The 25,702-nt window shown below is 46.3% G+C and overlaps 2 protein-coding genes and 1 long non-coding RNA gene across 5 annotated transcripts in view; 1 reads left to right on the top strand and 2 right to left on the bottom strand.

Moving 5' to 3' along the window:
* acat2 (acetyl-CoA acetyltransferase 2) overlaps positions 1-849 on the bottom strand; it is a 115,431-nt gene extending 114,582 nt beyond the window's left edge. Inside the window, exon 1 of the mRNA XM_073051656.1 lies at positions 653-849. Coding sequence (XP_072907757.1) covers positions 653-704 — 52 coding nt within the window. The 5' untranslated portion in view covers positions 705-849. The remainder of the gene's footprint in view (positions 1-652) is intronic.
* Positions 850-1,112: 263 nt separating this feature from the next.
* On the top strand, positions 1,113-24,168 carry LOC140730777 (uncharacterized). Its single transcript, XR_012099675.1, has 3 exons — positions 1,113-1,410; positions 1,626-1,805; positions 23,642-24,168. It is a non-coding gene; the product is annotated as an uncharacterized lncRNA (long non-coding RNA).
* The window catches only part of wtap (WT1 associated protein), a 47,736-nt gene continuing 39,599 nt past the window's right edge, over positions 17,566-25,702 (bottom strand). For all 3 annotated transcript variants that reach the window (XM_073051652.1, XM_073051654.1, XM_073051655.1), the window contains 2 exons: positions 24,162-24,316; positions 17,566-18,855 (listed from right to left, as the gene is read on the bottom strand). In XM_073051652.1, the coding sequence (XP_072907753.1) occupies positions 18,251-18,855; positions 24,162-24,316 (760 nt within the window). In that variant the 3' untranslated portion in view covers positions 17,566-18,250. The remainder of the gene's footprint in view (positions 18,856-24,161; positions 24,317-25,702) is intronic.

Below are 25,702 nucleotides of genomic sequence, written 5' to 3'. Positions count from 1 at the left end.
TGTACATTCTCCCTGTGACTGGACGGGTTTCCTAAGGGTGCTCCAGTTTCCAGCCACATTCTGAAGACCAACGGGTTAGTAGGAAATTGTCACATGGATGTAACTGGGCCAGAATGGCCTGTTAACATGCTGTACTTCAAAATGTAAAAAAAAATTAAAGCGTAGATAACCTGGCAGGATCATGTGGGATGGTGGCAGTGGACAAACCCTGCTCTTACTTTCTACGTTGCATCCAGGACAAAGCACCCGTCTCTATGGAGAACCTTTACTGTCTGCCTGCACGGTACTCTGCGTTCTTCCTGCCCCGCAGTCCCGACCCTGGACCCGGACCCGGTCAGGTGCCGGCGGGCACTGCTCCCGGAACATAACCCTATGCCCAGCTTCAGTTCTCCGCCAATCACCGTGCTCCACTCCCAAACTTCCCATCGGGAATAACCAATCACTACACGGCAGCATCTATTATGGCCAATCACTGCGCGGCCTGCGAACACCCCAGTCATGCCGCAGGGTCTGATTGGCTGACATTCCGCTCAGTTGGGCAGCGACGGTAGGCCTAAGCGAGTCGGTTAAAGAGCCGGTCGGGCAGCGCAGGGGAGCGGCCCGGGCCCGGAGAGCCGCGGTCCCGCACCCCGCTGACGGCGGGCCTACTCACCGATGGGACTGCGCACAGCCGAAACAATCACCGCAGCGTCCTGCTCGTTCATGGTGCTGAAGCAGAGTGGGCGGGGTTAGCGCCGGCCCCACCCCGGGGTGCTGACCACGGCCCCGCCTCCCCAGCTGTCCGTCAGAGAGTTCACATCAACAAGTTATCAGCCCCGGCTCGGAACATCCTTCCTCCGTCCCCTCGCCCTCCGGTGACTGACCCGGCTATCGCAAGCAACGTGTGTGGAAATGGGCGGATCTAACAATGGTTTAAAATGCCGAGTTACATAGACAGGAGAAAGGGAAAAGGGTTACTGCAGGTAGATCGAAATGGGACGCCCGGACCATTAAATTCCAAAGATTCGAGCGACCAAGAGACGACTCCTGTTGCTAATGTGTCTGCACACGATATAATGAACTATATCTTCAATGCAATGCCTACTTGCGCAGGACCATGCAGTGGTCAATCGTTTGTTGGTGGTGTTACCAGCCATCCCACCTCTGCCGGAAGTTCCGGGAGTGTCCCGTATATTGATAGCGGCTCCCTGACACCCGCAAATTATATACAATATCCCGGAAATCTTTTTTGGAGAGGGAGAGGGAAAGCGAGAGGGACAATCCTGATTGATCTCTCTTCGTGCGAAGTAGACCTTTCAGTTTTCTCTGTGGGCGGGCTTCACAGTCGACCTCAAAAATAACGACAGTGTTGCTCGCTGCACTGTTTGCAACAGTGGCTTTTCTATTGCCCATGGTGGGTTAAATGTTGAGGTGAGTTTAACAGGTGTCATTCGTTCATTAGCACAGCTAACGTTATTTAAACTAGCTGGTTAGCTGCTAAAGAGCTACTCTATTGATGTACTACGTGATGAGGCCAAACTCCCTGTAGACTTGCTTAAAGTTGTAATAGAATAAAAAAAGACTGTGATAATATAAGTACATATTTTAATGTCACATTTTCTGCATATACCCATCTTGGTTTACAGATTGAATCACCATCAATAACGCTCGGAGACGGGAGGCGAACGATAGGCTTTTATTTGCTGCAAGAGACCACCACACAACATCCTGGAGACTGAGGGAGGAGCAGTGCCTCCAATCGCCTTTATACAGGGGTCAGTGGGAGGAGCCACAGGAGCAGTCAGCAGAGGGGCGTGTCCAGACAGGTATATGTAGTTTACCACACAGATCAGACAAAATCACTAAACCAAGTATTAGATACACCCTTGGAGGTCAACCGCGGGGGGGGGGGGGGGGGTGCTACCTCCCTGAAATGAGTTTTTTGCAGAGTGGGATGTCTGTGTTACAGACCCATAAGGCACAGTACAGGCTCTTCAGCTCAGAGTCTGCACCAACCAACCAGTGCCCATTTACACTGATTCTGTTTTACTTCTCTCCAAATCGCCATCAGCTCTGCCCAAATTCAAATGAAGTTTATTACGTATCACAAATACAATGAAACACAGGCATAGGATCCATGGTGGTTTGATTGTCTGGATTTGGAATTGGCTTGCCTATAGAAAACAGTATGTCAAGGTAAATTTATTATCCAAGTACATATTTGTCACCATATACAATCCTGGGATTCATTTTCTTATGGGCATATTCAATAAGTCTATAGAATAATAACCGTAACAGAATCAATAATAGACTGCCCAACCTGGGTGTTCAAACAGAGTGCAGAAGACAACAAACTGTGCAAATACAAAAAGGATTGTAAATAAATAAATGAGCAATATTATGAGCTAATATTGACAACATGAGATGAAGAGTCCTTGAAAGTGAGTCCATTGGTTGTGGGAACATTTTACTGATGGTACAAGTGAAGTTCTCCCCTTTGGTTCAAGAGCCTGATGGTTGAGGGGTAATAACTAGTCCTGAATCCTGAAGCTCCTGTAACTTCTTCCTGATGACAGCAGCGAGAAAGAGCGTGTCCTGGGTGGTGGGAGTCCCTGATGAAGGATGCTGCTTTCCTACGACAGGTTTTCACGTAGATGTGCTCAATAGTGGGGAGGGTTCTACCCATGACGGATTGGTTCACAGATGATGCAAAGGTTAGTGTTGTGAATATTGGGGAAGATTGCCTAAGAATACCGTGGGATATAGATCAATAGCAAATATGGTCAAATAAATGACTGTCGGAGGTTAATCTGACAAGTGAGAGGATTTGCTCTTCGGGATCTCAAATGTAAAGAGACAGTACACAGTTAATGACAGGATCTTTAACAGTGTTGATGTGCAGAGGGATCCTAGGATCATCCATAGCACTCTGATAGGGCTTTGAAGAAAATATATGGCATGCTTGCCTTTATTAGTCAAGGAACTGATTTCCAGAGTTGTCCTGACCAAGGGTCTCGGCCCAAAACGTCGACAGCGCTTCTCCCTATCGATGCTGCCTGGCCTGCTGTGTTCCACCAGCATTTTGTGTGTGTTGTTGTTTGAATTTCCAGCATCTGCAGATTTCCTCGTGTTTGCTCCAGAGTTGTGTTGCTGTTTTATGAAACTGGTTATGGCGTATCTGGAAAATTGCATTCAATTCTGGTTTTGCCCCACTAAAGGAAAGATGTGGAGGCTTTGGAAAGAGTGCAGGAGAGGTTTACCATGATGTTGCCCAGAACAAAGATACTCGAGTTGTTTTCCCTGGAGTGGCAGAGGCTGAGGAGAGACATGATACAAGTATAGATAGAGTAGAAAAATAGTATTTTTTTCCTAGGGTCCAAATATGTAATACAGTACTAGAGATTGTTCAGTAGTCTTCTTACAGCAGGATAGAAGCTGTCCTTGAGGTTGTTGGTTCACTTTGTGTAGGCAGAGGGACTAGTTTACATTACTTAGAAATACACCACATTAATAGGCCCTTCCGGCCCAAAGAGCCTGCACTGTGTGACCAATTAGTCACGCATATTAACAACACATATGTTTTTGGAAGCTGAGGCACCCCACATGGTCATGAGGAGAATGTACAAACTCCTTACTGACAGTGACAGAAATGAACCCGGGTCACTGGCACCGTAATAGCATTATGCTAACTGCTACGCTATTATGCTGCTCTTTTATTTATTAATTTGGCATAACATTGTAGTGCAAGGACCTGTTCCTGTGCTATAATCTTGAATGTTTTATGTTCAATAATGGAAGGTGAATTCAATAAAATATCTCTCATAAACATTCCACGAATTCACCTTTCTCCTTATTACAGCAAATACAATTTGTCCAGTCTACATGAAGTTATCATCTCCCATGTCAACCCCATTACTCTAATAATTCCTGTGTATGAAACACCCACTATCACAACTAATATTTGGTTCAAAGGTTTATTTAATATCAGGGAATGAATACAGCATACAACCCAAAATTCATACTCTTCACAGACATCCATGAAACATAATTTCTGTTTTCCATTCTTAGTATAACAAATTGATCCAAACTTTATTATGATGTGTTATTCTAAGATTATTGCTCACCTGTTTACTCCTTGTGTTTTATGCTCTTTCACTTCAAATAAAACAGATATTACTGATACAGATATTAGTAATATTAGTTAATTGCTATATACACCAAGGTACAGTGAAAATCTTTGTTCATGTGAAGCTTATCAAGTAAACTGTATACTTGATAATAAGAAAGTCACCATTGAGTGCAATGTACAGTAGAATGGTGCAGAGACTGAGCTTTTGCAAAAGGAAATGTGAAGACCATAAGACGTAGAAGCAGAATTAGGCCATTCAGCCCATTGAGTCTGCTCTGCCATTTCATCACGGCTGATCCCATATACCTGCCCTCTCACCAAATCTCTTGATGCCCCAACCAATCAGGAATCTATCAACTTCCACTTTAAATATACCCATGGACTTGGCCTCCACCACAGTCTGTGACAGAGCATTCTACAGATTCGCTACACTTTGGCTAAAAAATTCCTCCTTTTCTTTTCTAAAAGGTCACTCCTCAATTTTGAGGTTGTGCCCTCTAGTTCTGGATACCCCCACCTCAGGAAACATCTTCCCCACATCTACCTCATCTAGTCCTTTCAAAATTTGGTAGATTTCAACGAGATCCCCAAGCATTCTTCTAAATTCCAGTGAGTACAGGCCCAAAGCTGCCAAATGCTCCTCACATGTTAACCCCTTCATCCTCATGAACCTCTTCTGGACTTTCTCCAATGACAACACATCCTTTTTGAGATAAGAGACGCAAAACTGTTGACAGTACTCCAAGTGCAGCCTGACAGATGCTTTATAAAGGCTCAGCATTATCTCCTTGCTTTTATATTCTATTGCCCTTGAAATAAATGCCAACATTAAATTTGACTACCACAGACTCAACCTGTAAATTAACCTTCTGGGAGTCTTGCATGAGGACTCCTAAGTCCCTCTGTGCCTCTGATGTTTGAACCTTCTCCCCATTTAGATAATAGTCCACACTATTGTTCCTTCTACGAAAATGCATTATCATACATTTCCCAACACTGTATTCCCTCTGCCACTTTTTTGCCCATTCTTCCAATTTGTCTAAGTCCTGCTGCAATCCCATTGCTTCCTCACCCTAACCTACCTAACCCTTCACCTATCTGCCACAAAGCCATGAATTCCATTATCCAAATCATTGACAAACACTGTGAAGAGTAGCGGTCCCAATACTGACCCTTGAGGAACATCACTAGTCACTGGCAGCCAAACAGAAAAGGCCCCTTTTATTCTCACTCACTGCCTCCTGCCTGTCTGCCATTCTGCCATCTATGTCAGTATCTTTCCTGTAACACCATAGGATTTTATCTTGTTAATCAGCCTCATGTGAAGCACTATAATCGAATGCCTTCTGAAAATCCACATAAATGACATCCACTGCCTCTCCTTTGTCCACCCTGCTTGTTACTTCCTCAAATAATCCCAACAGGCAAGATTTCCCTTGACAGAAGCCATGCTGACTTTGACTTACTTTATCATTAGTCTCCAAATACCCTGAAACCTCGTACTTCTTAATGGACTCCAACACTTTCCAACCACTGAGGTCAGGTTAACTGGCCCATCATTTCCTCTCTTTTGTGCTCCTCCCTTCTTAAAGAGTGGAGTGACATTTGTAATTTTCCAGTCCTCCGGGATCATTCCTAAAGGTAGAGATCTGATCCCAGGAATGTGAGAGCACCACCAGGAAGGAGGTGTGAAAGTGGTGATAGGCCATTCTGGAGCAGCTACAGTTTGAGTGGAACTGGCACCACGGTAGCGTAGCAGTTAGTGTGATGCCATTACAGCTCAGGGCATCGGAGTTCAGAGTTCAATTCTGGCACCCTCTGTAAGGAGCTTGTACGTTCTTCCCGTGACTGTGTATGTTTCCAGTGTCCTCCCACAGTCCAAAGACGGTCAATTGGTCACTGTAAATTGTCCTGTGATTAGGCTGGTGTTGAGTGGCTGGGTGGTGCGGCTTGTAGACAGGAAGGGCCATTTCCACACTGTATCTCCGAGTAATGTGCCAATATTCAACCCAGTAGGAACATGCTGCCCCAGTGCTCTTGATATCACATTTTTAACAGGCTCACACTAACCAATCACCAAACAGTCCCAACCAATCAACCTCTGTAAGATCCTGTCTAATACCTCCAAATTCAGCCAAAGGCTTTAAATGGAGCAAAATAGCACTGACCTGGCCTCTTAGGCCTAACATATCCAGACTGACAAGACTTGGTCATGGTGGGAGGTAGGGCCAGTGGAGGGGGAGGGATGTGTTACTTTGGTCGTGGTGGGAGGTAGGGCCAGTGGAGGGGGAGGGATGTGTTACTTTGGTCGTGGTGGGAGGTAGGGCCAGTGGAGGGGGAGGGATGTGTTACTTTGGTCATGGTGGGAGGTACGGCCAGTGGAGGGGGAGGGATGTGTTACTTTGGTCATGGTGGAAGGTAGGGCCAGTGGAGGGGGGAGGGCGTGTTACTTTGGTCGTGGTGGGAGGTAGGGCCAGTGGAGGGGGAGGGATGTGTTACTTTGGTCATGGTGGGAGGTAGGGCCAGTGGAGGGGGAAGGGTGTGTTACTTTGGCCATGGTGGGAGGTAGGGCCAGTGGAGGGGGAGGGATGTGTTACTTTGGTCATGGTGGGAGGTAGGGCCAGTGGAGGGGGAGGGGCGTGTTACTTTGGTCGTGGTGGGAGGTAGGGCCAGTGGAGGGGGAGGGATGTGTTACTTTGGTCATGGTGGGAGGTAGGGCCAGTGGAGGGGAGGGGCGTGTTACTTTGGTCGTGGTGGGAGGTAGGCCAGTGGAGGGGGAGGGATGTGTTACTTTGGCCATGGTGGGAGGTAGGGCCAGTGGAGGGGGAGGGATGTGTTACTTTGGTCATGGTGGGAGGTAGGGCCAGTGGAGGGGGAGGGATGTGTTACTTTGGTCATGGTGGGAGGTAGGTGGGCCAGTGGAGGGGGGAGGGGTGTGTTACTTTGGTCATGGTGGGAGGTAGGGCCAGTGGAGGGGAGGGACATGTTACTTTGGTCATGGTGGGAGGTAGGGCCAGTGGAGGGGGGGAGGGCGTGTTACTTTGGTCATGGTGGGAGGTAGGGCCAGTGGAGGGGGAGGGGGGTGTGTTACTTTGGTCATGGTGGGAGGTAGGGCAGTGGAGGGGGGAGGGGTGAGTTACTTTGGTCATGGTGGGAGGTAGGGCCAGTGGAGGGGGAGGGCGTGTTACTTTGGTCATGGTGGGAGGTAGGGGCCAGTGGAGGGGGAGGGGTGTGTTACTTTGGTCATGGTGGGAGGTAGGGCCAGTGGAGGGGGAGGGGTGTGTTACTTTGGTCGTGGTGGTGGAGGTAGGGCCAGTGGAGGGGGAAGGGTGTGTTACTTTGGTCGTGGTGGGAGGTAGGGCCAGTGGAGGGGGAGGGATGTGTTACTTTGGTCATGGTGGGAGGTAGGGCCAGTGGAGGGGGAGGGATGTGTTACTTTGGTCGTGGTGGGAGGTAGGGCCAGTGGAGGGGGAGGGATGTGTTACTTTGGTCGTGGTGGGAGGTAGGGCCAGTGGAGGGGGAGGGGTGTGTTACTTTGGTCATGGTGGGAGGTAGGGGTGTGTTACTTTGGTCATGGTGGGAGGTAGGGCCAGTGGAGGGGGAGGATGTGTTACTTTGGTCATGGTGGGAGGGTAGGGCCAGTGGAGGGGGAGGGGGGTGTGTTACTTTGGTCATGGTGGGAGGTAGGGCCAGTGGAGGGGGGAGGGGGTGTGTTACTTTGGTCATGGTGGGAGGTAGGGCCAGTGGAGGGGGGGGGAGGGGCGTGTTACTTGGTCATGGTGGGAGGTAGGGCCAGTGGAGGGGGAGGGATGTGTTACTTGGTCATGGTGGGAGGTAGGGCCAGTGGAGGGGGGAGGGTTGTGTTACTTTGGTCGTGGTGGAGGTAGGGCCAGTGGAGGGGGAGGGGGTGTGTTACTTTGGTCATGGTGGGAGGTAGGGCCAGTGGAGGGGGAGGGATGTGTTACTTTGGTCGTGGTGGGAGGTAGGGCCAGTGGAGGGGGAGGGATGTGTTACTTTGGTCGTGGTGGGAGGTAGGGCCAGTGGAGGGGGAGGGATGTGTTACTTTGGTCGTGGTGGGAGGTAGGGCCAGTGGAGGGGGAGGGATGTGTTACTTTGGTCGTGGTGGGAGGTAGGGCCAGTGGAGGGGGAGGGATGTGTTACTTTGGTCATGGTGGGAGGTAGGGCCAGTGGAGGGGGAGGGATGTGTTACTTTGGGTCGTGGTGGGAGGTAGGGCCTGTGGAGGGGGAGGGATGTGTTGCTTTGGTCATGGTGGGAGGTAGGGCCAGTGGAGGGGGAGGGATGTGTTACTTTGGTCGTGGTGGGAGGTAGGGCCAGTGGAGGGGGAGGGATGTGTTACTTTGGTCATGGTGGGAGGTAGGGCCAGTGGAGGGGGAGGGATGTGTTACTTTGGTCATGGGGGGAGGTAGGGCCAGTGGAGGGGGAGGGGGTGTGTTACTTTGGTCATGGTGGGAGGTAGGGCCAGTGGAGGGGGGAGGGGCGTGTGTTACTTTGGTCATGGTGGGAGGTAGGGCCAGTGGAGGGGGAGGGATGTGTTACTTGGTCGTGGTGGGAGGTAGGGCCAGTGGAGGGGGAGGGATGTGTTACTTTGGTCATGGTGGGAGGTAGGGCCAGTGGAGGGGGAGGGACGTGTTACTTTGGTCGTGGTGGGAGGTAGGGCCAGTGGAGGGGGAGGGGTGTGTTACTTTGGTCATGGTGGGTGGTAGGGCCAGTGGAGGGGGAGGGATGTGTTACTTTGGTCGTGGTGGGAGGTAGGGCCAGTGGAGGGGGAGGGGCGTGTTACTTTGGTCGTGGTGGGAGGTAGGGGCCAGTGGAGGGGGAGGGATGTGTTACTTTGGTCATGGTGGGAGGTAGGGCCAGTGGAGGGGGAGGGATGTGTTACTTTGGTCGTGGTGGGAGGTAGGGCCAGTGGAGGGGGAGGGATGTGTTACTTTGGTCATGGTGGGAGGTAGGGCCAGTGGAGGGGGAGGGATGTGTTACTTTGGTCATGGTGGGAGGTAGGGCCAGTGGAGGGGGAGGGGTGTGTTACTTTGGTCATGGTGGGAGGTAGGGCCTGTGGAGGGGGAGGGGTGTGTTACTTTGGTCATGGTGGGAGGTAGGGCCTGTGGAGGGGGAGGGGTGTGTTACTTTGGTCGTGGTGGGAGGTAGGGCCAGTGGAGGGGGAGGGATGTGTTACTTTGGTCGTGGGTGGGAGGTAGGGCCAGTGGAGGGGGAGGGATGTATTACTTTGGTCGTGGTGGGAGGTAGGGCCAGTGGAGGGGGAGGGATGTGTTACTTGGTCATGGTGGGAGGTAGGGCCAGTGGAGGGGGGAGGGATGTGTTACTTTGGTCATGGTGGGAGGTAGGGCCAGTGGAGGGGGAGGGGTGTGTTACTTGGTCGTGGTGGGGAGGTAGGGCCAGTGGAGGGGGAGGGATGTGTTACTTTGGTCGTGGTGGGAGGTAGGGCCAGTGGAGGGGGAGGGATGTGTTACTTTGGTCATGGTGGGAGGTAGGGCCAGTGGAGGGGGAGGGATGTGTTACTTTGGTCATGGTGGGAGGTAGGGCCAGTGGAGGGGGAGGGATGTGTTACTTTGGTCATGGTGGGAGGGTAGGGCCAGTGGAGGGGGAGGGATGTGTTACTTTGGTCATGGTGGGAGGTTAGGGCCAGTGGAGGGGGAGGGGCGTGTTTACTTTGGTCGTGGTGGGAGGTAGGGCCAGTGGAGGGGGAGGGATGTGTTACTTTGGTCGTGGTGGGAGGTAGGGCCAGTGGAGGGGGAGGGATGTGTTACTTTGGTCGTGGTGGGAGGTAGGGCCAGTGGAGGGGGAGGGATGTGTTACTTTGGTCATGGTGGGAGGTAGGGGCCAGTGGAGGGGGAGGGATGTGTTACTTTGGTCTTGGTGGGAGGTAGGGCCAGTGGAGGTGGAGGGGTGTGTTACTTGGTCATGGTGGGAGGTAGGGCCAGTGGAGGAGGAGGGGTGTGTTACTTGGTCGTGGTGGGAGGTAGGGCCAGTGGAGGGGGAGGGATGTTACTTTGGTTGTGGTGGGAGGTAGGGCCAGTGGAGGGGGAGGGGTGTGTTACTTGGTCATGGTGGGAGGTAGGGCCAGTGGAGGGGGAGGGACATGTTTACTTGGTCGTGGTGGGAGGTAGGGCCAGTGGAGGGGGGAGGGGTGTGTTACTTTGGTCATGGTGGGAGGTAGGGCCAGTGGAGGGGGAGGGGTGTGTTACTTTGGTCATGGTGGGAGGTAGGGCCAGTGGAGGGGGGAGGGATGTGTTACTTTGGTCATGGTGGGAGGTAGGGCCAGTGGAGGGGGAGGGGTGTGTGTTACTTTGGTCGTGGTGGGAGGTAGGGGCCAGTGGAGGGGGAGGGGGCGTGTTACTTTGGTCGTGGTGGGAGGTAGGGCCTGTGGAGGGGGAGGGACATGTTACTTTGGTCGTGGTGGGAGGTAGGGCCAGTGGAGGGGGAGGGGTGTGTTACTTTGGTTCATGGTGGGAGGTAGGGCCAGTGGAGGGGGAGGGATGTGTTACTTTGGTCATGGTGGGAGGTAGGGCCAGTGGAGGGGGAGGGGTGTGTTACTTTGGTCATGGTGGGAGGTAGGGCCAGTGGAGGGGGAGGGGTGTGTTACTTTGGTCATGGTGGGAGGTAGGGCCAGTGGAGGGGGAGGGTTGTGTTACTTTGGTCATGGTGGGAGGTAGGGCCAGTGGAGGGGGAGGGACATGTTACTTTGGTCATGGTGGGAGGTAGGGCCAGTGGAGGGGGGAGGGGTGTGTTACTTTGGTCATGGTGGGAGGTAGGGCCAGTGGAGGGGGAGGGACATGTTACTTTGGTCATGGTGGGAGGTAGGGCCAGTGGAGGGGGAGGGGTGTGTTACTTTGGTCATGGTGGGAGGTAGGGCCAGTGGAGGGGGAGGGGTGTGTTACTTTGGTCATGGTGGGAGGTAGGGCCAGTGGAGGGGGAGGGTTGTGTTACTTTGGTCGTGGTGGGAGGTAGGGCCAGTGGAGGGGGAGGGGCGTGTTACTTTGGTCGTGGTGGGAGGTAGGGCCTGTGGAGGGGGAGGGACATGTTACTTTGGTCGTGGTGGGAGGTAGGGCCAGTGGAGGGGGAGGGGTGTGTTACTTTGGTCATGGTGGGAGGTAGGGCCAGTGGAGGGGGAGGGATGTGTTACTTTGGTCATGGTGGGAGGTAGGGCCAGTGGAGGGGGAGGGGTGTGTTACTTTGGTCATGGTGGGAGGTAGGGCCAGTGGAGGGGGAGGGATGTGTTACTTTGGTCATGGTGGGAGGTAGGGCCAGTGGAGGGGGAGGGGTGTGTTACTTTGGTCATGGTGGGAGGTAGGGCCAGTGGAGGGGGGGGGTGTGTTACTTTGGTCGTGGTGGGAGGTAGGGCCAGTGGAGGGGGAGGGATGTGTTACTTCGGTCATGGTGGGAGGTAGGGCCAGTGGAGGGAGAGGGGCGTGTTACTTTGTTTACCCGCGCAAAATAGACATAAAAATCATTGAGCTCATTCAGTGGAGGTGATTCATTGCAGAGGTTATAGTACAGGCAAGGTACAGTAACACGCCTGTCATCTACCTGATTAAATTGACCTTCCAACTTGTTTGACATCCTCTCTTGGCTTCCCTGATAGCTTTATAGAGATCATACTTTGCTTCCTTGTACAATTATGGAGCCATCTGTCCTGAAAGCCTCAGATCAGGACTTAAGCAGAGAGTGGATCTCCCTGTTCATCCAACGTTTCTGGTTAGGATCATCTGTACTTTTCAAATTGGAACACAGACAATAACACATTTCTAGTCCTAACTGGTGATGACCAAGGTATTCTCATTCAGGCTGGTCTGGCAATATGTTGTAGTCCATCATCAGTGGGGTGTCACGGTAGTGCTGGGCATGACACTATCACAGTTCGGGGTGTTCCAGAGTTCAGAGTTCAACTATAGAGCGGTCAGCAAGAGGTTTCTACATTCCCCCTGTCTGTACTGGAACTGTGTGGGTTTCCTCACCCAGTCCCAAGATGTACCGGTTAGTGTGTTAATAATAATAATAATTTAAAAATAGTAAGTACGTTATTGATCCCAGGTGGTTGATTGGTCATTGCCAATTGTTCTGTTATTTGGCTGTAGATCGGTGGATTGCTGGGCTGTGTGGTTCAGTGGTTCTCAGCTATCACTCTCTAAGTAAAATAAATATTTCCAGTCCTGGATCAGAATCTCACAGCACTGTGTTAATGCTCTTTCCGTTGGCAGACAAATGATTGGACTGGCTGAATTGAGGGGGAGGGATGACGTGATAGGCGTGCTTGATGGTGTGGAAAAAGAGACCTGCTGGTGGTATCTGGAGAATACTTTCCTGAAGCTGCTTGATTGAAATCCCCAGTGATGATGAATAGGTCATCAGAGTTTGCTGTCTGAGGAGAGTTGAGAGCTGAGTACAATTTGACCAGTGCCATCTTAATGTTGGTTAGCAGTGGTATGTGGATCACCAACAAGAAGGTAGAAGTCCCTTGGTGGGTAAAAGTGAAGGCATTTTATGGACAGATATTTTAGATCAGAGGAGCAGAATCGAGCTAAGACCAATGCATCACTAAGTGTTGGTCATAAAGCAGAAGCAGTCACCTGTCACTTCGACAGAGGATACATATGGTCCGTGCAGGAGATGGAGAAACCTGGTGGGTTGTATTGGGGAAAAGCTAATTATAACAGTATGAGGCTGGAGTGGGTGAGAGTGGATCGGGAGCGGCTGATATCGGGTAGGTCCACATTTGACGTGGGGAAGTTGTTCAAAGTCTAGCCGGTTAGAATTCAGGATCAACATGTTCCTTTGAGAAAGAAAAACAAGGTTAGTAAGGTTCCAAAACCCTGCAAGATGTGGCAAATTTTACCAAAAAGGATAGGTATCAATACATAAGATTTAGGAAGCTGAATTCAGAGGGGGCTTTTGTAGCATATAAGGGAATAATAATAACAATAATAACTTATTTATAGAGCATTTTCAATACAAACAATGTCGTTCAGTGCTTTACAGTGGAATAAAGAGCAGATGTGAAAATAAAAGACAGATTGATGTTAGTTAAAAGCAAGGGTAAATAAACAAGACTTGAGCTGGTGTTGAGCTGCAATTTAAACTATGGAACTCAATACCTGTAAGTATAAGGGACACACTCAGCTGACACTTTCAAAGTTGCAGGAGACAAGTAGCTGGGTGACAGGAGCAGAAAGGGAATAGATAGATAGTGCAGAGTACCCGTGTGGCTGTTCTCCACAATAACTAGTATACTGCTTTGGATATGGTGGGGGGAGGAACGACCTACCAGGGGAAAGCTGCAGTGACCAGGTCTCTGGCACTGAGACTGGCTCTGTGCCTCAGAAGTGAAGGTGGGTTGGAAGAGCAGTGCAGTGGTGATAGTGTATTCAATAGCTAGGGGAGCAGGTGCCAGGGTCAGCAACATCTCAGGCTTCTGTATCTCCTACCTGATGGTAACAGTGAGAAAAGGGCATGCCCTGGGTGCTGGAGGTCCTTAATAATAGATGCTGCCTTTCTGAGACATCACTCCCTGAAGATGTCCTGGGTACTTTGTAGGCCAGTACCCAAGATGGAGCTGACTAGATTTACAACTTCCTGCAGCTTCTTTCGGTCCTGTGCAGTAGCTCCTCCATCCCAGCTAGTGATGCAGCCTGTCAGAATGCTCTTCACACTACAAGTTTTTGAGTGTATTTGTTGACATGTCAAATCTCTTCAAACTCCTAATAAAGTATAGCCGCTGTCTTGCCTTCTTTGTAACTACATCGATATGTTGGGACCAGATTAGATCCTCAGAGATCATTACACCCAGGAACTTGAAACTGCCCACTCTCTCCACTTCTGATCCCTCTATTGGTATGTATTCCTTCATCTTACCCTTCCTGAAGTCCACAATCAGCTTTTTCGTCTTACTGACATTGAGTGCCAAGTTGTTGCTGCAGCACCATTCTACTAGTTGGCATATCTCACTCCTGTACGCCCTCTCGTCACCACCTGAGATTCTACCAACAATAGTTGTATCATCAGCAAATTTATAGATTGTATTTTAGTTATGCCTAGCCACACAGTCATGGGTATATTGAGTAGAGCAGGGGGGTAAGCACACACCTGAGGGGCACCAGTGTTGATTGTCGTCCTTACCATTTATCAATAATGTCATCCAGGTAACACCAAGTGCCTGGACAGCTTTGCAGCACTTGGTCCATAGCTTTCTGCCAGAGTGCAGGTGCAGATACTACTCCAAAAATAAGCCTATTCTGGTGATAGTGCCCTTTGTGAGCATTTACGGTGAGAAACACTTTGGAAAACAGGTCTTCGTTTCAGTTTTACTTTAAGTGGGGAGTGCATGTATCACGGGGTAGTGTGATGACGTATGCCATTCATGCACTATTACACACAACCTGTGGTTAAACAATGAACGATTAAGCAATGTATTTACACTTTTACTCAAATACTAAATACACAATATGTACTTCCTCCCTGATGGTAGAAATGAGAAGAGGGCATATCTCAGATAGTGAGGGTCCTTCATGATGGGTGCTGCCTACTTGTGGCATCATCTGTTGACGAGGTCTTTGATGGTGGGGAGGGTTGTCCCAACAGAAGGGGAGATGTATGTGTCTACAACCTTGTGCAGCTTCTTGTCATCCTGTGCATTGAAAAATCCATACCAGGCTGTGATGCAACCAGTCATAATGTTCTTCTAAGTCTTTGGTGGCATACCAAATCTCAGCAAATTCCTAACGAAGTAGAACTACTAGTGTGCCTTCTTTGTGATTCCATCAGTGTGTTGGGCCCAGGACAGCTACTTGACACCCAGGAACTTAACACTGTTCACCCTTTCCATCACTGACACCTCAATGAGGACTGGTGCGCGTTCTGACTTCAGGTCTGTGCGAATACGCCAAGCGACTGGACTTGCCAAATTGCGAGCGTGGGATGACACAATAATTATTCTTGTTGGAAAAAGAGTACGTTGCCTTCTCTGGTTCCACAGTTGGTCACAGATTTCAAGCTGGCCTGGTTGAAGTCCCCACAATTATTGGGAAGGCATCAGGGTGCATTGTCTCATGACCATCACAATACCAGCCTGATATTTGCCAGGGATGGAATGTACATTGCTACCAGGACAGCAGCAGAGAATTCCCTCAGCAGGTAGATCAGATGACACTATTCCAGGCAAGGGGAGCAGGACTGAGACAGAACCACTGTCTGTGCACCATGAGTTAATCACAAAGCAAATGCTGTTGTCTGTCTTTACCTGATGCTGCAGTCCAGTACGTGCAACGGATAGTGAAGCCTTTGAGCTATAGCTCTGTTTGCAGCGTTGGGGGTGAGCCAGGTCTCTGTGAAGCACAGTACATAACAGTCCCTGATACTGCAGTCTTGCTCCAAGATCTTCAATGGTATTTCCCAGAGACTGTACACCAGCCAGGAGGATTATAGGGGCAGCCTTAGGACCCTAAGTTTTACCTGTAGTCCTCCCAGCAGCCAAAATTCTAAATTCCTCAATTCAAAAGGACAACCAAATACAACTAATGACTCATAGCAGATGATCATCACCCAATGGTGTCATGATCCTTTCCTTAAAATCACCCAGCTGTCTGGATGTGCTATTAGATTTCTGTGGATACTCCCATACATTTCTGCCTTCTGTTAATCATGGGAATGAAATGGATATGTTGCCTGCTTTGATTTCATTCCGATCTAGGCACTAAGACTTGGCAATACACTCAAAATGTTGCTAATTTTTTTAGTGGCTACAAAATCACATTAAAACAGATCATTTTCAAGTGATTCAACCAAAGAGAAAATTACCTTGACTGCAAGTCTCCTTTTGATTGGAATGGCAAAGTCAAAAACACGGTCCCTAAACTGGAAGAAAAAGCTGTGTGGAAATTGGGACAAATCAAGTTTTGATTGCCAGAGAAAATTAATGATGACAGGATTGATAACAGAAACCCAACTACATTCTTAAAAGATAAATGGAATACCTTTAACTGAACTGAGGTAACAAACCACCTGTGGTTCACTAAACCACAGATGGAATGATAGATGTTTTTCCAACATGAAATAAAGAACAGGGGCTGTGTACAGGCAATGCAAGCTTTGATTCTGAACAATATGCAGGCTCTTTTGCTGCAACTATGTCTGACCCATTTCCATATATAGCTTGCTTGACAGATTTTAGCTTATCTTAAGTATAGAACTATTGTCTCAGTATCTGTTCCTCATGCAGTATTCACACCTTTTCTACATCCTGCTTTTGCATGGAAGTGTATACTTATTTGGGCCTGGCTCAGATTAACAGACCGCAAACTCTTAATTTTGGACTCCTAGACTAGTGGAAATAACATCTGAATCAGTTCCTCTTTTGATCTACAGATATTTGACTCATCATCTTTATCTCCTACTGGCTGGTGATACAAGGTCAAAGAATGAGAGGACAGGATAGTTAATGCAAAAGGGTTGTGAAGCAGAGAACGTAAGTAATTTTAAATTGGAGACTGAAAAGGGGAGCTAAAAGGATTTGGAACCAAGGTCATCATTACATGCTCATTGCTTGTGAGAAGTTTGAGGCTTACCACTAAGTTAGAATTTCTGGATGTAGCTTGGAGACGTATTAAACAGCAACACAGTATCAGCTGAGGAGTCAAATAAACTATGGAGAGGCCAATGCTGCCTATGCCTAAAATACAAATTCTCTCAAACTCTGCAATGAAACTTGAGTGGTTGTATTTGGTAATAGCAGATAAAAACCCTAAAGAACCCTGTATAACGGACAATAATGGGATTAAATTGGCAGTTCCAAAGAGCAACCAATTTGTGTCTTCCATGTCTCGAGAGACCATGGATCTGCGCCTGGAGTTTCCAGGACGCAGGCCTGGGCAGGGTTGTATGGGAGACCAGCAGTTGCCCAAGCTGCAGGCCTTCCCCTCTCCACGCCACCGATGTTGTCTAAGGGAAGGGCACTAGGGCCCATGCAGCTTGGCACCGGTGACGTCGCAGAGCAATGTGTTGTTAAGTGCCTTGCTCAAGGACACAAACACGCTGCCTCAGCTGAGGCTCGAACCAGTGACCTTCAGGTTACTAGTCTGATGCCTTACCCACTAGGCCACACGCCAACACAAAGAGCAACCACTTGAACAATGAACTTGAAATTCCAGATATAACGTGGCAATTTCCAAAGTGCCAACACACTGTATCTAGAGCAGCCCACAGAATTTCTCTTTCTTTAGTTTGAAACAGAGAAAATACACGTATTCTAGTCTCCGCACATGCAGCTAATATGGTAGAGGGCATTTTTGGGTAACTCCATGCATGGCTAACCTTCAGAGAAGGGAAAGGTATTTTGGCAGAAGTTATGTACCAATATGAATCAGCAAGGCCTTGCTCTATATATCACAGCCAGCACAAATAACTGAATAGAATAAAATTCAAGATATTGACTATTAAAAGACTTTATTAAGTTTGGTCAGTACAGGTGAGGGATTTCTGGGGATTTCACAGAATACGCATTACAGAGGAAACAACTCTTGCCTAGAAACTGGGTAACAATATACACTTTTTTTTTAAAGCACAGCCATGTTCACTGGGGAAAATGCAACACATATGGATGGTGTAAAATGTCACTGTAGTTACACAAGACTTCCCAAACTTGAATATGCCAAGTACAACATCCAAACTTCCTTTGGAAAAGTAACTACTGCATTTGGCAAGCTAACATAATCATCACACATGTTTGTGGTGCAACCTTTTCTTGTTACAGGACTGTATAATGGTTTGGGGTAAAAAGCCAATAACATTCCACTGGACTTCTAGATGAACCAGGCCCAATTTTACACAATGTCTCCCATGTTAAAGTTGTTATAATACATTTTATTCAGATTAAATCATATAAAAAAATAACTTGGGTCTACATGTATCAACATCGTTTCAGCAACAGCCAACGGAATTATGATGCTTTTTTAAAAAAACCGAACAGTAGCAACAGTTTTACAAGAAAGCAAAACACAAAAGGCTGAAATTTTTAACAGAAGTTACACACTACCTTTATCAGTCACTGGACAGCCGTCAGCCAAATAAAATGACAATATATAAAAAAGACTGCAGACAAAGCCCGTTAAATGTTACAAAACTGACCCCTGTGTGCTGACTGAGTCCAACCCATTTTGAACATGGCGGGAACCCATAGTTCTAGTACCTTTCACAAGAAGTGGTTTATCTTCCTGAGGGTCATTGATAGAGTCTGTGTCATTTGAGTGCTGAGTAAGAGAGTTCTCACTACCAGTAGGGGAGTCTACACTCTCATATCCAGGACCTAGCTGATACATGCTACCGCTGCCTGCTCGGTCCAGCTTTTCTTCACTGTGGTTTGAAAGTTTATTCCCACTCCCAGGAGATGATGGGAAATCATCCTCTGTGCTGCTTCCTTCCCTGTAGAGATTAGTCTTGTCTTGATAAGCAGCTGCTGCTCTCCCTTGCGGCGAAGAATCACCATTAGTTGGTCCGTTGACTATTCGGCTGCAGTCTTTACTAATGGTCTCCACTTGGGCAGAAGGCTCAAGAACTGGAGTCCTACAGGTGCCAGAGGGTAGCACCTGGTGATGCTGCTGTTGTCCTTGAAGCTGAGCCAACTGCTGGCGTGCCTCTTTCAACTGCTGCTGCAAAACCATGATCGTACTTTGCATCCCTTCCACCTCCTCATCCAACTGGATAATGAAATCATTCAGCTCTGCACAGAACAGAAATCCCATTGAAAATCATTTCAAAATATAAAACATTCTAATCAGACCACCACACCCCCTACAGAAACACCATCATGCAGATAATGTCAAACTTGCTATTGAATCTGAACTTAAAAATTAATATCCAGAGATTTTTCATGTATGTAACAGTACATGCACAAATCTTCTAAGCTGCCTATTAATATTGTTCTTCAAAAGAATTACATACGTCAGGGTTAGTGAAAGCAGGAATATTTCTACATGTACAAGCTTTTTGTCTCAATTAGTCTTGAACAGAACAATGCATCATGATACATGACTCTGTCCTCTGCCTTAACAGATGTTCATTAAAGTATGAAAAGGAAATGTTTAGGTCTCACTATAAAATGAAAATTCTCCAGTTGTACTAATGAACAAAGGATGACATACTGTGTTCAGGCTTCCAGTACTTTACAGGGATGTTAGAAATAGGACTGATCGAACAGGGCTGAAGCAAATGCCCTCCTAAAAGTTAGATCAATAAGGAAAGCCATTTATGAAAAACCTGAAACACGCCTGAGTAATCTGATCTGGATCCTTAGGGCTTTGGCCTTGTATTTCCCATTGTCTATATTTAGACAATGTATAGACTGTTCTTTCCAAGATTCAGTTAAGATTTGCAAAAACTGCAGGTTTCAATATTGCATGAGGTCAGATGTAGTGATGTGAAGCCCACCTAATAACTGAGCTTACAGAAACATCATCAATGGAATTTAACACCAGAAACAGCCATTGCCCCTAAATCTGTTACTTAAGGTTCAAATTATTTTTATTGACTTTTTCTTGATTGTTCTTTATTCAAGACTTAATCATTTTTTTCTTGCCTATGTTATTTGTCCCAATTTTCTTCTAAATATTTCCAGAAAAGTTTGAATAAAATTTCAATAAAAGAACTAAACATAAATTTGACACAGATCGTTTATGCAGTATCGTCTTTTGATGTCTCATTCAATTAACAGAAACAAGGGATTCAAATAGGCCCTAAATTCTGGACTAAACGTGACAAGTACTCAAGTAAAGTTGTGACAAACAGTGGCAAAGTTACTTTCACTAGTGATACAAAGTTATGGAGGAGGTAGCAGAAATTTGATCTGAAATACTGGCAGGAAGTGGTGCTGATAAGACTGGTGACATTTAAAATAGAAAGTCACTTGATCCAAGCTGCTGAGGGAAATAAGGCCTAAACTTTGGCAAAAGATATCTGCCTGCAGCTCAGCAAATGTTTTATTTATCTTTATATAAATGAGTTCTGAACCCACCTTAGTCTCCCATGTCAGTTACCTTTTGATCACAGGCTCTTCGGTCCACAATGTCTGCACTGAACATGATGCTGAATAAAGCTAAACATTTTCTGCCTGCTTATAATCCATATCCCTCAATTCCCTGCACATTCATGTGAGTATCTAACTGCTTCTTAAACTTTACTGGTAATCCTCTTCTGCACCCTTCCTAAAGCCTCCACATCCTTTCTGCAAAAAGGTGACCAGTATTGCACACAATACTTTTAATGCAGCCGAATTAAAGTTTTATAAAGCTGCAATATGACTTTTTGACTTGTATACTAAATGCTGCAACCAATGAAGGCCAGCACATTATATACATTCTTTATCACCCTATCTACTTGTATGGCTTCTTTCAGTGAGCCAATGACTTGGACCGGAAGGTCCTCCAGTACATCAATGCTGTTAAGGGTCCTGCCATTTCCCCTTACAAAGAGCACTGCTACTACCATCAGCTTTTTCCTTTCCTTATTAGTGAGGAATCTAATCAAACGATTCAGCAGGATATTGACTAGTTACAGATGTACACAGAGAATTGAAGTTCAATCCAGACAAGTGTGGGGTGCTACATTTTGAGAAATCAAATGTAAAAGGAAAGTATACAGTGGAAGAGGAAATGGCAGGATCCTTAAGAGCACCGAGATACAGAAGGAACTTGGGGTGTGAGTCTACAGGTCCCTGAAAGTGACCACACAAGTAAATTGTGTAGTAAAACAGATGTATGGCATACTTGTCTTCATCAATCGAGGCAATGAATATAAAACTCAGGAAGACGTTGTATCTATATAGAATTTTGGTTAGGTCACATTTCAAATTTTACAATCAGTTCTGGTCAATGCACTACAGAAGAGACGTGGTGGCTTTGGACAGGGTGCATAAGTGTTTGATCAGGACAAGTTGAACAAATGATTGTTTTCTCAAGAGCATCAGAATCTGAGGGGAGACTTGAGAAAAGTATGTAAGATTATGAGAAGCAGAGAGGGGTTAATAAGGTCTTTATTTCCCTAGGGTGGAAATATCCAATACTTAGGTTAGATGAACTTCAAGGTGACAAGGGACAAAGTTTAAAGGAGATGAGGCAGGTTTTCTATACAGAACAGAGTGTGCTGTCAGGGGAAGAAATGGAAGCAGCTACAAGAGCTATGTTTAACACACAAGACCAGGCATGAAATGGTACAATATAGACTACCTTTAGGTAGATGGGATTGGTTAAAATTTGCATGGTGAGCAGAGACATCATGGGCTAAAGGGCCCATTGTTGTGCTGTACTTTCCCAAGTTTCTGCACCCTCTTTTCCTCTAGGACACTCCATTCTGGTTACTCTGGTCAAGTCAGTTTTACAGTAATTTTCTACTGAACCTTGCAACGTAAATCGAGTATAATTAACACATCGAATGATTTTTAAAACAGATGATCAAAGCACAGGACATTTATTTAATTCACTCCGACTTTGAATTCAAGTACATTGTAATGGGAATATCCACATCTTTCCCTCCATCCTCTCGTTTTCTCTGCATCTTAAATCTGCTTGTTCTTTGACCATAGACTGAGAGACACATTTATCTCAATAACCTACTTAGATGTGCAATCAATCAATTTCTTAGAAGGGATCAATGGACATTAGATTAGAACTGTGGCTAATACATGCCTTATTGTACAAACTTCACAGGCCAATGAAGTGTTAAGACCTGATGAAGGGTCTCGACCCAGAATATCGGCTGATAATTCCCCTCCATAGCCTGACCTGCTGAGTTCCTCCAGCATTTTATCACTCAATCACTAGCACACCTTGTCTGGAGAAAGAAACACCCATAAAGAGCATTGTAGGGGCTCAGCAATATTATTTTAACAACCTTAACCACCAAGGAAAAGGGTGGCAGGCACATGAGGACACCACCACCTGCAGGGCTCCCTCGTATGTCATATACATTTGGAAACGTACTGTTTCATTATTGGGTCTAAATCCTGGAACTTCACTGATTATTCATAACTAGACCACAACTTTAAGACTGGTGATGGGGGAGGGTCCCTCACTTATTAAGACCATATGCAAACAGCAATAACTCAGCCTGATGGGGAAAAGATGCAGTGGGCCAGAGATCTCAACCATATGCTTGCCATTGCACGAGTATGGCTTGGCAAGAAATACACTGTTGCAATGTTTTGGACTTCCAGAAAGCTTTTGATAAAGTCCCACATAGGAGATTAGTGGGCAAAATTAGGGCACATGGTATTGGGGGCAGAGTACTGACATGGATTGAAAATTGGCTGGCTGACAGGAAACAAAGAGTAGCGATTAACGGGTCCCTTTCGGAATGGCAGGCTGTGACCAGTGGGGTACTGCAAGGTTCGGTGCTGGGACCACAGCTGTTTACAATATACATTAATGATTTAGATGAAGGGATTAAAAGTAACATTAGCAAATTTACCGATGACACAAAGCTGGGAGGCAGTGTGAAGTGTCAGGAGGATGTTATGAGAATGCAGGGTGACTTGGACAGGTTGGGTGAGTGGGCAAATGTATGGCAGATGCAGTTTAATGTGGATAAATGTGAGGTTATCCACTTTGGTGGCAAGAACAGGAAGGCAGATTACTATCTAAATGGAGTCAAGTTAGGAAAAGGGGAAGTACAACAAGATCTAGGTGTTCTTGTACATCAGTCAATGAAAGCAAGCATGCAGGTACAGCAGGCAGTGAAGAAAGCTAATGGCATGCTGGCCTTTATAACAAGAGGAATTGAGTATAGGAGTAAAGAGGTCCTTCTGCAGCTGTACAGGGCCCTGGTGAGACCTCACCTGGAGTATTGTGTGCAGTTTTGGTCTCCAAATTTGAGGAAGGACATTCTTGCTATTGAGGGAGTGCAGTGTAGGTTCACAAGGTTAATTCCCGGAATGGCAGGACTGTCATATGTTGAAAGATTGGAGCGACTGGGCTTGTATACACTGGAATTTAGAAGGATGAGAAGGGATCTGATTGAAACATATAAGATTATAAAGGGATTGGACACGCTGGAGGCAGGAAGCATGCTCCCGCTGACGGGTGAGTCCAGAACTAGAGGCCAGTTTAAGAATAAGGGGTAGGCCATTTAGAACAGAGATGCGGAAAAACTTTTTCACCCAGAGAGTGCTGGATATGTGGAATGCTCTGCCCCAGAAGGCAGTGGAGGCCAAGTCTCTGGATGCATTCAAGAGAGAGTTAGTTAGAGCTCTTATAGATAGCGGGGTCAAGGGATATGGGGAGAGGGCAGGAACGGGGTACTGATTGTGTATGATCAGCCATGAACATAGTGAATGGCGGTGCTGGCTAGAAGGGCTGAATGGCCTACTCCTGCACCTATTGTCTATTTTGTTACGGAAGCTTAATGGCAATAATGGGTGCAATAAAAGTTGAAAAAAAAAATAACCCTAACATGTCTGCTATAGTAAAAGATGATGACCCTTCCCAGTTCTGAAAAAATGCTGCATTTCTTAACAGTTGGTCTGACAACTCACCAAATGAGGAACATAAGCTGGAGAAGACGGATCTAATGGCTAAATGTGTCAAGTTCTACAAACGGAATAAGGCATTTACAGGTATTAAACAAGATAGTCCTTTTTTTTTAAGCACAATCACATGATCTGTCCCTGAACCACCAGAATCTTTTTACTTATGACTCAAGGAAACATCTTTTGATAATACATTCAACAGTACACAAAAATGTCACCCTTGAAGATGTGCTCATCCTGAAATCAACTTGAACTCCAACAGTCTCACTCAGCAGGAAGTGATATTTTAGAAATCTGAGCAAAACTTATGATGGGAAAATCTTTGAATAAAATATAAAAACTGCAAAAGCACATGTACTTAATACTACACAAGCCTGTCAAATTATTTGATATAAATTACTAAGGGCAGGAAAAAAATGAGTCGTGGAGCAAAAGGAATATTTTTGTAAGAACACCCAGCCAGCTCATCACAATAAAAAGTCACAAACCCAGCACTGAACTCCACTCACCATCCTGGCTGCTCTTGAGCTCCTCACTGTATTTCTTCTGAAGAGCCAACTCAGCTTCCAGTTGTGCAATACGCCCCTGGGATAGCTGCCTTCCCAGTTCCTGGTTTTCCTGAATTAACATCCGACACTTGGCCATCAGCTTTTTCCCCGTTTGGCTGTAAAGAGAGACACTTACCATCACAGAGGGAATCAACAGTTCTTCATAAACTGGAGTTCACAAAATATAATCACATACTATTAAAGACCAAACATTCTAACCACATTGGTTAGGGTCCCATTTTCAAATCCAGGATCAGAAATAACTGTTTTTATGTTTTCCAGATTTATTTTTATAAAACAATGTGGAAGTAAACATCAGCCAGCTCCTGCAGGATATCTGATTGCAATATTGAGGCTATATGGAATTCACATATTTAGAGATAACAACTTGTATAATGTCATGATTAAGTAACAAAAATCACAAGTTTACTGCATTGAAATCTAACCATGGGAGGAAAAACAAAGCATTAATGTATACAGGCAATTAACAGTGAACTCACACCAGGATTTCTCAGCCTTGTCCATGGATTCTGATGACTTTACTCAGGGTGACAGAGGCTATTATAGTGACTGTATTTTGGGAAGTGGGCATGGGATGAAGTCAGAAATTAGCTGAGATTCAAGTCAGATTAGTGATCCTTGGTAAAATGTGTAGGCGTAAACAGTATGTTTGGATTGAATTAATGAGGCCCAATGGCCTAATCAACATACAACAGTTCGGGCTTGAACCTTTAGTGTATGTGGATCTGCACAATAAGCAGGCCTTCAAAAGGCCTAATGTACATTTTAAAAGTTAAAACAAAAATGCTGGTTTTAATATAAAAAGGAAGCATTGGAAATACACTCTGTCTGCTCCAAGTTATTAATATTAAGTTAATAATAAAGTAAAAATCTAAACCAGATATCTTCTGTGTTACAAAACAGTGGGGTAACAAACTCTCTGCACTTTAGACATTTACATTTATTTTGAATGAATGAAATTAATGTTCCTCAAAAGCACCAATATTAATTAGGAGCCTGGAACAACAACCAGAATGACCAGTGCAGCATTAGTACTACAAGTACAGGAATCAGACTGGAGTCACAGGAACCTGCAGATGGAATTTTAGGAACAAAGCACACCTCTACATTTCTGTTCTCTCCTTTCCAACCCCACTCCCTCACAACACCTCCAAAAAAATAAGCCCCACCCACTAAAGATGGTGTAGATCATCAAAGTGTGGGCTTCAGTAGCTTACAATATTAATCCCATTATAAGATGCCCAGCGCTTGATTCTTACAAAACTCAAAAGTAAGAATCAAACAAGACATTGCAATGGTAAATAGGATCTCTGACAAGATGTGATTCTAATCCTTCAGGTTGCTCACAAGTTTGGTTTTTAAGAAAATGAACATATTATTGAAGAATATTCACCATCACAAGCTGCCCTTTTGAAATATTTTGATACAAAAGATATTGCATTGTGACCCACACTTGCTCTCAGGCCATGTATCATGTTGTC

This window comes from Hemitrygon akajei, chromosome 7 (assembly GCF_048418815.1).
Source record: "Hemitrygon akajei chromosome 7, sHemAka1.3, whole genome shotgun sequence".
In the NCBI taxonomy this organism is placed as follows: Eukaryota; Metazoa; Chordata; class Chondrichthyes; order Myliobatiformes; family Dasyatidae; genus Hemitrygon; species Hemitrygon akajei.
This window is presented reverse-complemented; position numbering and strand designations above follow the sequence as displayed.